The 10,233-nt window shown below is 39.4% G+C and overlaps 2 protein-coding genes across 3 annotated transcripts in view; one reads left to right on the top strand and one right to left on the bottom strand.

The window, feature by feature from the left end:
• The first annotated feature begins 249 nt into the window (after window positions 1-249).
• star2 (steroidogenic acute regulatory protein 2) lies at window positions 250-6,902 on the top strand. Its single transcript, XM_028568013.1, has 7 exons — window positions 250-331; window positions 462-569; window positions 649-785; window positions 929-1,087; window positions 1,369-1,553; window positions 2,668-2,761; window positions 6,461-6,902. The coding sequence occupies exons 1-7, from the start codon at window positions 268-270 to the stop codon at window positions 6,563-6,565; spliced, it is 852 nt and encodes a 283-aa protein (XP_028423814.1). The 5' UTR covers window positions 250-267; the 3' UTR covers window positions 6,566-6,902.
• An 832-nt stretch (window positions 6,903-7,734) lies between these two features.
• Window positions 7,735-10,233, bottom strand: part of adamts14 (ADAM metallopeptidase with thrombospondin type 1 motif, 14) — a 45,280-nt gene continuing 42,781 nt past the window's right edge. For both annotated transcript variants that reach the window (XM_028567780.1, XM_028567779.1), the window contains one exon: window positions 7,735-10,125. In XM_028567780.1, coding sequence (XP_028423581.1) covers window positions 9,560-10,125 — 566 coding nt within the window. In that variant the 3' untranslated portion in view covers window positions 7,735-9,559. The remainder of the gene's footprint in view (window positions 10,126-10,233) is intronic.

Raw genomic sequence — 10,233 nt, 5'->3', positions numbered from 1 at the left:
ACATCTCGTGTTTTAGTTAGTAGCATACCTCAAAAACTAGATTTTGGTGAAAAGTCTCCCACATAGATTAGGTTCTGCCTCTCTGCCTTGCGTCTGATGCTGTGTTTTAGTTGATAAAACTCTTGATAAGTGTGGCCTTGGGAAAAGAATTCAGAACAGGTCCTATCTTCTTCTCTGGCCCTTATCTCTGTGGAGCGTCCTTCACAGGCCATATAAAGACCAGAGACACACTCTGTTGCTTTGCTGTCACTGCCAAAGACAGACAACATGCTGCCTGCTGTTGTAAAGCTCTGCTGTGGAATCTCCTACCCACATCTAAGGAGTCTCGCAGGTAAACACTCTCAATAATCTGAGGAAGGACGTTTCTCTTTATTCCTTTTCATGCAAATTTTCATGCATTCTGGGTAAGACTACTGAGCTTCTGTTTCTCTTTTATGTCTCTTAACGGTTTAATCGTGCAGGACTTCAACGCACAGCTGTGGCAGTTATAGGCCAGGAGCTCACACACCTGCAGAGATGGGGACAGGTCCAACATCAAAAGAGAACACATGCTGGATTAAAGTATAATGGTAAAAACACAAACAACATAATTCTGTTCTGGTTTCAGAGTGTAGTTGTTGAAAGATTACTAAGAAGAATCTTTTGCAGTGCCCAAACCTGAAGATATAACGCCTGTGCCTTTAAACGAAGATCAGCTGTTTTATATACAACAAGGCCAAGAAGCAATGAGAAAGGCTCTCTGTATGTTGGAAGACACACAAGGATGGAAGGTTGAGATCACAGAGGTACCGTCTACTGCTTGCCATCCTGACTTGATTGAGTGCTTTGTATCTTCTCCAAACTGAATTTGTTTCCAATTTCCACCAACATAAGTGTCCATTGTGTTATGGTTATATGTTATCTCTGCTTGTTTGTTGCTCCTTTTCAGAGCGAGGGGGATGTCATCTGCAGCAAAGTGGTGCCGGGGGCCGGGAAGGTCTTCAGACTGGAGACAGTCCTGGAGGCCAGCGTGGACGAGCTCTACGACCTACTGTTTGTCAGAGTGGAGGAGATGCACCAGTGGAACCCGAGCGTAGAGCATATCAAAGTAAGCTGCTAACCTTTGATGATTGGATATTCTATCAACTGTAACCTTTAAAAATACCATACGAGTTCAATTCAAGCAGCCTGAGTTTAGAGGAGATCTGTATTCTATAAAAATGTTTCCTCACTAAATATTTAAGGTCTAGTTGTCTGCACATTTCTGCTTATATATTCATTGATAGAATGCCATTTATTTATTATATATATATTCTGACATCACATGCATTTAAATTCAGTCCTGCAGTCCATGTAGTGCTTTGCAAACATATATTTGTGTCTCTGTAGGTTCTGAAGCATGTTGGACCTGAAACGATAGTAACTCACGAGGTTTCAGCCTCGACAGGGGGAAATCTAATTGGCCAAAGGGATTTCCTGAGTGTCAGACACAGCTGCAAACAAAAGTCCAGCATTTATCTAGGAGGAGCAGCGATTCAGCTGGAGTCCTTCCCACCTCAGGCAGGCTTTGTGAGGTAGGACCTCATGCAGACCAGGCACTAATCTGTTTCAACTAGGCAGAAATATCAGAATATATTCAGCTTCATTAAACTTTATCTCATAATATACAGCATCTGAGTGGAATATAATCTTGCAGGAAGTGAAATGGTTGAACAAGGCAAATTTTGACCAAAATGATTAACTTCAGCTCACAATGATAATGCCACCATGGTGAAGTTTTCAAAGTATACTGCTTACAGAGTTCACGTTCTTAATTTAGTGTGTTAGCATGCAATTGTAACATTTGTTAATTACAACACAAAGTACAGTTGAGGTTGATGGGAGTGTCAGTAGTTAAAGGTCCCATGGCATGAAAATGTCACTTTATGAGGTTTTTTAACATTAATATGAGTTCTCCCAGCCTGCCTATGGTCCCCCAGTGGCTAGAAATGGTGATAGGTGTAAACCGAGCCCTGGGTATCCTGCTCTGCCTTTGAGAAAAGGAAAGCTCAGATGAGCCGTTTTGGAATCTGCTTGTTTTGAGGTCATAACAAGCAAGGTTACCTCCCCTTTCTCTGCTTTGCCCGCCCAGAGAATTTGGCCTACCCATGAGAGAGAGACATCATGGCTTTCAAACGAGAAAAGTGGCAGTTGGTCAAGGCCACACCACCACCCTCCACCTTGCCCCTCCCACTCTCCTCCTCAATAGCTTGAGACACAGAAATGGCACATACTAAGGAAAGCTCATTGTGGGACTGGCTCTAGTGGCTGTAGTTCTGCACCAAAGCTGAATTTCAGGAAAGAGACTTCAGATACAGTATTAGGGGACCACTAAGGTCTATATAAAAGCATCCAAAGAGCACCATGTCATGGGACCTTTAAACAAACCAAAGTAGCAGAATAGCATAAAGTAGCAGAAAATGGATCCTTAGTTGTATTCCACCACTTCCCTGGACTCATGCTGCTAGCAATGATGTATATTAGGGCCTAGTACATTTTTATTAATTTCTATACGTTGATAAACACAATAGATATGAGAGCAGTTTGTGGATGTTTTCGTTTTGAAATTAAAATATACACATTAAACAAGCACATAATCTATAATAAACCCTGGATAACAAGTTATTGACTTTGTTTGCATGTTTACAGAGCTGAGGATGGACCAACCTGCATCATCATTCAGGCTCTGGACGAGGATACAGGAAAAAGCCGCTTCACATGGCTTCTTAACATTGACGTTAAGGTAAATTCATATGAACTGCATTAACATTTTGTGACTGATAATAGGAAAAGCATCTGCAGACTCTAATATGTGGAATGTCCATTTATTGATTGCAATATGTTTGTGTAGTAAATTGAAGTTGCACAGAGTGACTGCATCTGTGCAATATTTATTTGAAGGTCTGCTTTTCCTATTACATTGCTTCCAACCTCCAGCTCCACCAGGCTTTTGTCAGATAAGCAGTACGCTTCTTAGATTGGCCATTTATTTGCTGTGTGGGATAAATAAACAACTCAAAACAAAATGAGACCACACACAACCCATCATCAAGGTTGGAATTACCACTGTAGAAATGACTCAAAACATTTGTTTTTCAGTAAAGTCTCTGCTCTTTGAGATGCTCTTTGTAGTTAATTCTCTCAGGATTGTCAGAACAGACCACAGCAGACACAAACACTGTAATAGGGGATAAACAATTTAACAACAATACCACAATAAAGTGGTAGCTACAGAAACAATAATATACAATCACAACTAAGTATTGGGTTTTGGAAAGAGTAGGCTACTCGGAACATTTACTTAGGTTATAAGTACCAAAACAAAAATACAGTGCAAAATGTATTTAAAGTATAAGTAAAAGTTCTTGTTCTGGACAAAATGTGCCCATGTTACTGATATATTATTATTATTATTATTATTATTATTATTATTAAGTATAACATTATTGTTTATACCGATGCATCAATGATCAAGGTGGAGTCCACTGGTTTCCAATTTAAGAGTTGGCTCCCTTTAAAGGCTGTCAAGACAAATCTGAGATGATTAGCCTAATGGGTAAGAAGGAAAAAACAAAGCTTCAAAACTTTTTAATAATCTTTAGCTATTTTCTGTAAAATATTGGGTAATTTTACCTCTTTGGGCCTCAAACAGACGATGTAATCAAAATATTACATCATGTAAGAAGTCTAGAGGACAAAGTTATCAAAAGGCTCCAACGACACGCAGCATTTTTGAATGGGGTCACAGGAACGACTGGTTTAATTTTTAACAATGTGTTGTATTTAATATGAAGTTGCTTACGGTCAAATCTTCATCTGAGAAGTCACTAGTAACTCAAGCTGTCATAAATGTAGTGGTGTATAAAGTACAATACAGTATTGCTCTTGAAATGTAGTGGAGAAGTAGTATTAAGTAAAAACAGGAATGAAAAGAGTACCAGAATATTACATGCAAACAAGTAAAAGTAGGCTACTTGTGTAGATCAGTTAAGATGTAGGCCTACTAAACGTTACTGTTACATTAGATGGCCCTTGATCTGTGCATAAAACTGATGATCTATTATCTAATACTAATTTTATTAGTATTTTCTAATATTTCAGTAATAATTGAGTGAATGAATGAACTGATGAATCACCTTCATCAGTGTAGCCCTACAAAAATTAGAAAAGAAGACACAATTTATCAAAAATAGCCGACAAATAAAAAGAGGTATGGGCACCACGGCGGGTGAAACGATTATTATAAAGCCACCTACATTAAAGGTCCCATGGCATAAAAATGTCACTTTATGAGGTTTTTCAACATTAATATGAGTTCCCCCAGCCTGCCTATGGTCCCCCAGTGGCTAGAAATGGCGATAGGTGTAAACCGAGCCCTGGGTATCCTGCTCTGCCTTTGAGAAAATGAAAGCTCAGATGGGCCGATCTGGAATCTTGCTCCTTATGAGGTCATAAGGAGCAAGGTTACCTCCCCTTTCTCTGCTTTGCAGTGGAAGTTGGTCAATGCCACACCCCCACCCTCCACCTTGCCCCTCCATCTCTGCTCCTCAATAGCATTTAAAGCTATAGACACAGAAATGGCACATACTAAGGAAAGCTCATTGTGGGACTGGCTCTAGTGGCTGTAATTCTGCACCAAGGCTGAATTTCGGGAAAAAGACAGAAAGATAGTATTAGGGGACCACTAAGGCCTACATAAAAGCATCCAAAAAGCAGCATGTCATGGGACCTTAAAATAACCTGATATAAATTTTTGGAATTAACAGAAGAATTAAACAACACCAAAGCAAACAACACAGTTGTTTCAAAAATATAAACTCCACAGCAGCCGCAGCCCAAAAAACACACAAAGCAAAAAGAGAGCAGCAATTTTTTAGCATGTTGTAGTGCGCACACACGCTATGTTGCTTAGCAACATTGATGTTGTTCTCAGAATGAGTGTTGTTGTAGCTTTCTTACTTTTGTAAATGACTGGAGCTGTGTCAGAAACCATTCCCTCTATTATTATTCCCTATATAGTGTTTAATAAATAGTGAACTATATAGGGAACGACTAAACGAGATTGCAGACACTCGCTGAAAACACAGTGTTGCGTGACTTGCATCAGATGTTGACAGATGCAGGCGCGCTCAGCATCGTGTAACAAACCGAAACAAAGAAACTTCTAATACGTCCCTGAAACAAACCAAGCACTCAGGAGAATAGTAAAGGGTTGTATATATGTTGCATGTTACATTTCCAATGTTTAGAAACGAAATCCCGCTCCATTTTACCTTTTCAGTTTCAGCAGGTGATTCTGCTTCTTCTCTATCCTTTGGGAAAACCAAGGGGGTAAGCAAGCATCCGGAAAGCATAGCCTACCTCCTATGGGGAGATTCTGAGGCTAACAAGCCATCACTTTCCTCTAGCATTCCATTGACTCCCATTCATTTTGGCGTCACTTTGACAGCGAATAACTTTACATCTAAAGTGTTTAAAGACTCTATTTGTCCATTGTTTATTTCTAAAGAAACACAACAATGTATAAAAGGCTCCATCACTCCTTCCAGCTATTACCATCAGGCAGGCGTTTTAGGGTACCACTGGCCCGAAAAAACCTCTACAAGAAATACTTCATCCCCTCTGCAATAGCCATATTGAACAGCCCAAAATGAACATCACAGTCAGCTGATACCTTAACACCCCCATGTCTTGTTTTTATATGTTCGTATGAATGTCTCTTTGTGACTGGAGCCTTGTCAAAGACAATTTTCTGTAACCCTTGTGTAACAGACAATAAAGTATTATCTTATCTTATCTTATCGCATGTTATGGCCCGGTAGCAGCCGTTTTTGTAAAAATAGGCTCACAATTGTATCATGACCACGTGACTTTCACACTGCTCTTTCTTTCTCAAAGCATAATATAACCAGTCCACTCACCTCTCTGTCCCACTGTGCTCCACAAAGTTTTCATACATGTTGAGCTGAATGAGGCTCTGCAGTCACAGCTCTTACAGGGTTGGTTTTTTTAGTTTAGAGTGAGCTTCAGTATTGGTGAAGTCGGTGCATTTTAAGTAACCTTTAAGTATCTGTTTCCATCTGCTCATTTAGATAATGAGCAGATGGAAACAGGCTACTGTTCTCACTCTAAACTAAAATTAAAAAAACTTCCTGTAAGAGCTGTGACTGCAGAACCTCAAACCTTTTTTTTCTTTGGATCATAGGAATCAGGTGTGTGGGAGTAGGGAGAGAAACATGCAGGGCAGTAGCTCTCCAGCAGCAGGGTTGGAGGGTAAAAAATAAAATGAAAATGAATTAAATAAATGGATTATGAAACCAGAAAGGGTATAGTTGATGAAAACAAGACTGCATACTACTGATACTCAATCCTTTTTCTTTACCAAAACTGTCAGTCACAAAAATAGTTTAGGGGTCTAAGAAAGTTCTGATGTTGTTCTCAGGGCTGGCTGCCAAAGTCCATTGTCAATCAGGCTTTGCCCCGAGCACAGCTGGATTTCACCAGACACCTCCGCAGACGTCTCACAGCAAACGCCACCCTGGGCTAACTGAATCTGTGTGACACGCAAACTGCAGGAGTACCCTGTCATCACTCACAGAGGACAACTGGGATATGGAGGAAAGGTGACAGCCTGGCTGGTCGTCGGAAGGCTACCTTTTCAGTGAGAGCAGAAACGCTGCCTGGAGGAGATGCTCAGCTCCAGAGCTGGCGCGCTATCAGTGTTGACAGCCCAGTGCCGGCCTGGCAAAAGAAAGCTGACTTATAATAGGAATTCATTTAACAGTGTGCCACTCAAACCTCAAGATCTCCAGATTAGGAGTCATCACTTGTCTGAAGACGTCCCTTCATATGACTGAACAAAATGAATAAAGTGCTTGAATGTGCCTATTTGGCCTGATTCAATTTCATTCATCACACTGTAAAAAAATAAGTTAAATTCCACATTAATAGCACTATAACAGGTGCCTCTTCTGAGCTCAAATACAGTAAAGCCACATGACTCAATTTAGTCTAAAATAATCTATGAATGGAAGGTTTTGTCATTTAGAGTAGAAATCGTTCTTAACATAGTTATGCACATTAACCAGTCCTTCCAGAAAAATTGAGTTTTTTTGTGATTGTTGTGGGCAAAAATCCTTGATTATGCGGCACGTTTTCTTAAAAAATGCAATGGAATATGCGGGATATTTATGGTATTTTATGCGATGAAATTGCGGGAACTTGCAAAAACTGCAGTTTGATGAAAAAGAGAAAAAAAGTGATTTCCCCAACACCCTGCTTTTCGATGATGTTCATGTTGCGTAATTACATCACTTCGTAACGTTCCCATGGCAACAGGGGGAAAATGGCTGCTCTTGTGTGATGTAAATGCAAAAATTTTTAACTTTCTGCTAAGATATATGTGACTTTTTTGCAATGAAAATACTGGGATTATGAAATCATGCAAGCGCATATTTTGCGCAGAAATCGACAATTTATGTGGCGAAAGTGCGGCGTATTTCAAAAAATGCGGCCCCTGCATAAATATGCGGACTTTGGCTGATTATGCATTGAATTATGCAATCGCATAATCGCGTTTTTCTGGAGGGACTGATTAACCTCTAATGGAAGTAAAGCAAAAAAAGGTAAATATAACAGGAGTAAATGGAGGCCTAAAAAAGGAAAGTGAAATAACAAGAATCTCAGTTCTTTCAAACGTGTTTTACTTTTTTCTCCATACCACTTAAAAATTCAATAAATATTAACATTTAAAGCTTTCATTCACGTACGTATATACAATAACTATACAATAAACATAATGATGTTATGAACTGCAATGCAGGAATGTTGAAACAGTATGACCAACCACAGTCTCAAGAGTTACAGTATTGCCTGTAATTTTAATTGCAACAAACTTTCGGTTCAATTCCTGGTTGTTAATATCTTTTCATAACTTGAAATTTACACTATATACATTATTATCTGAAAAATATATCAGTTACAAAAAGATAATTGAGTTTTTTTTTCTTAAATCTTTTTTGTTTTTAAAGCGTTAAGTGAGTGACTTCCACAAAGGCAGACAGAGAGCATGCTACAGTGGGGTTGGCTGTCATGATTTTCTTACCAGTGAGGATAATCACCAGTACGTTGGATTTGGAAACAAACAACAAAAAAAGAGCACCAGGGACAGAGAAGCCACGAGGCTCCCTGCCAGGAGTGATGTGGCTGGAGGCTGAAGTGTGCCATTGAAATAATTATACACTTGACAGGTCTTATTATAATCATTAGTTGCATATTAAAAAACATTATCAATTTAATAATAACATTTGCATTTAAATTATGAATTAAAAGTTAGATTTTTAATAGATTAGTTTAGCTTTGTGCAAGGGGAAACACTGCCCTGGTTGTGTGAAGAAATACATGTATCAGGACATATAAAGCCTGTAGCTGTTTCTTAATAAACGTTTCCCTGTTAGTTAGATTGGTTGGCAACCTCATGATGATAACAAGATTCCAGCTCTCTGCTCTAGCTCTATAGTTAAAGCAGAAATATGAGAGTGGCATTGATCTTCTCATCTAACTCTCAGCAAGGTCGCGAATAAGCGCATTTCCCCAAATGTCAAACTATTTCTTTAAAAGACATTTTAAAGTATACTACAGCAACAGGAGCACTGTGATGCTGAGCAAATGAGTTCCTGTTATTGCTTTGTGGGTTGGACGTAATTACATTTTTTATGTGTGTACAAATTAAATGTGTAATTGAAGGTGCCACAATGTTTGCACATATTGAAATGTGAGAGCTGTCCTTAAATTAGAGCTATCATCAAATGGAAACTGTAGCAGACAATGAATTGTGAGACAATTAAAAAGTAAAGGGAACAACATAATTAATTATTATAATTTAAAAGCTTTAAAAATGTATTTTTGCAATTCTATTTGAAAATTCTATTCATTCTTAAAACAGAATAAGAAATAAAATTAATAATCTGCTAATTTACTTTACGTTATGCAATGCATCATTCAAATTGTAATTTAACTAGTTAATAAATTAGCAATATATATCAATTGATTATAATTTAAACACTAGCAGAGTCTACAATTATTCTGGTAGCACACTCTAGCCTCCACAGCTGACACGTGCACCTTTAAAAAACGATGGCCTTTGACCTCTCCTCATGTTCACAATACAAGTTCAATAGTAGTTCTAATGCACTTGAAAATAACAGGATTACACAACTGTACACAGATAAAAACATGAATGTAGCAATGCAGTCATCACATTTTGAACACGTCTTGTAGTCGTTTTAGTTTACAGCACCTGACAACTTGTTTTTCTTCCATTTCATATTTGAAGCACAGGGCAGAGCGACTCTGTGCACAGATCACTCTGGAGTGTAGATGAGGTAACCATCGCTGGTCTGGTCTAAGTTCACTGGCATGAAAAAAAAATTGTTGTAAAAAAAAAAAAAATATCTGCAGCAAGTCTATCAGATGCTGCAATGGGTGAGACGATGTATGAGACCGTCACACAGAGCAGCACGTTCAAAACAATGCTCACTGTTCATTTCTGAGCTGAAAGGGTTCTGTGACTCGAGTCCCTCTCGGATCCTAAATTGTCCCTTCTTGACCTTTCAGCGACAGGGCCTAAAGTGCTGTTTGGACTGTGCTCTTTAGAGGCAACTCCACTGGAGTCTGCTGTGGGCCGTGGAGGCCCTGGAGGTAGAATAGACCCCGGGTCTGAGTTTCCTTTCCCAGCTGTGAGGAAGGAGTCGCTGGTGGGACCCTGGGCCAGAGCAGCACCTGTGGATGGCGAGGCTTCAGCAGCAGAAGCGGTGGTTGTCACTGGGGCGGTGGAGCGAAGCCATCTGCTCGCGGCTTTAGTGGTTTGTGGCGGGCTCTGGGTCGTAGCGGGTGGAGGAGTTTTGGCCGATGCAGGGTGAGAAGGAGCGGAGGCGTCAGGTTCAACTTTGACTACTGGGGTGTTTTGGAGGTCAGGAGAATGTGTGGCAAAGTTTTCCTTCTTGTTGCAAGACTCACAGCAAAGCTTATTATATCCAGGGATGGAACAATATCGGGCAAGAACCTCCATTTGACAGAAAATTGATCTATCCCCCAAACATGGCTCATCTAGTGATAAAAGGGGAAAGGACATCACTATGAGGATTCAAAGAAAAAAACATTTCTACTGTAGATGTTTACGTTTTTATCAAATTGATTTTTGAAACAAATTACATA

Source organism: Perca flavescens, chromosome 21 (assembly GCF_004354835.1).
Source record: "Perca flavescens isolate YP-PL-M2 chromosome 21, PFLA_1.0, whole genome shotgun sequence".
Taxonomy (NCBI): Eukaryota; Metazoa; Chordata; class Actinopteri; order Perciformes; family Percidae; genus Perca; species Perca flavescens.
This window is presented reverse-complemented; position numbering and strand designations above follow the sequence as displayed.

Bases quoted from the DNA above. Each gene is read 5' to 3' on its own strand.
- star2 (XM_028568013.1), top strand. From the start codon at position 268: ATGCTGCCTGCTGTTGTAAAGCTCTGCTGTGGAATCTCCTACCCACAT. The intron at 786-928 runs GTACCGTCTACT...GCTCCTTTTCAG, and splicing joins GGAAGGTTGAGATCACAGAG to AGCGAGGGGGATGTCATCTG. The intron at 1,088-1,368 runs GTAAGCTGCTAA...GTGTCTCTGTAG, and splicing joins CGAGCGTAGAGCATATCAAA to GTTCTGAAGCATGTTGGACC.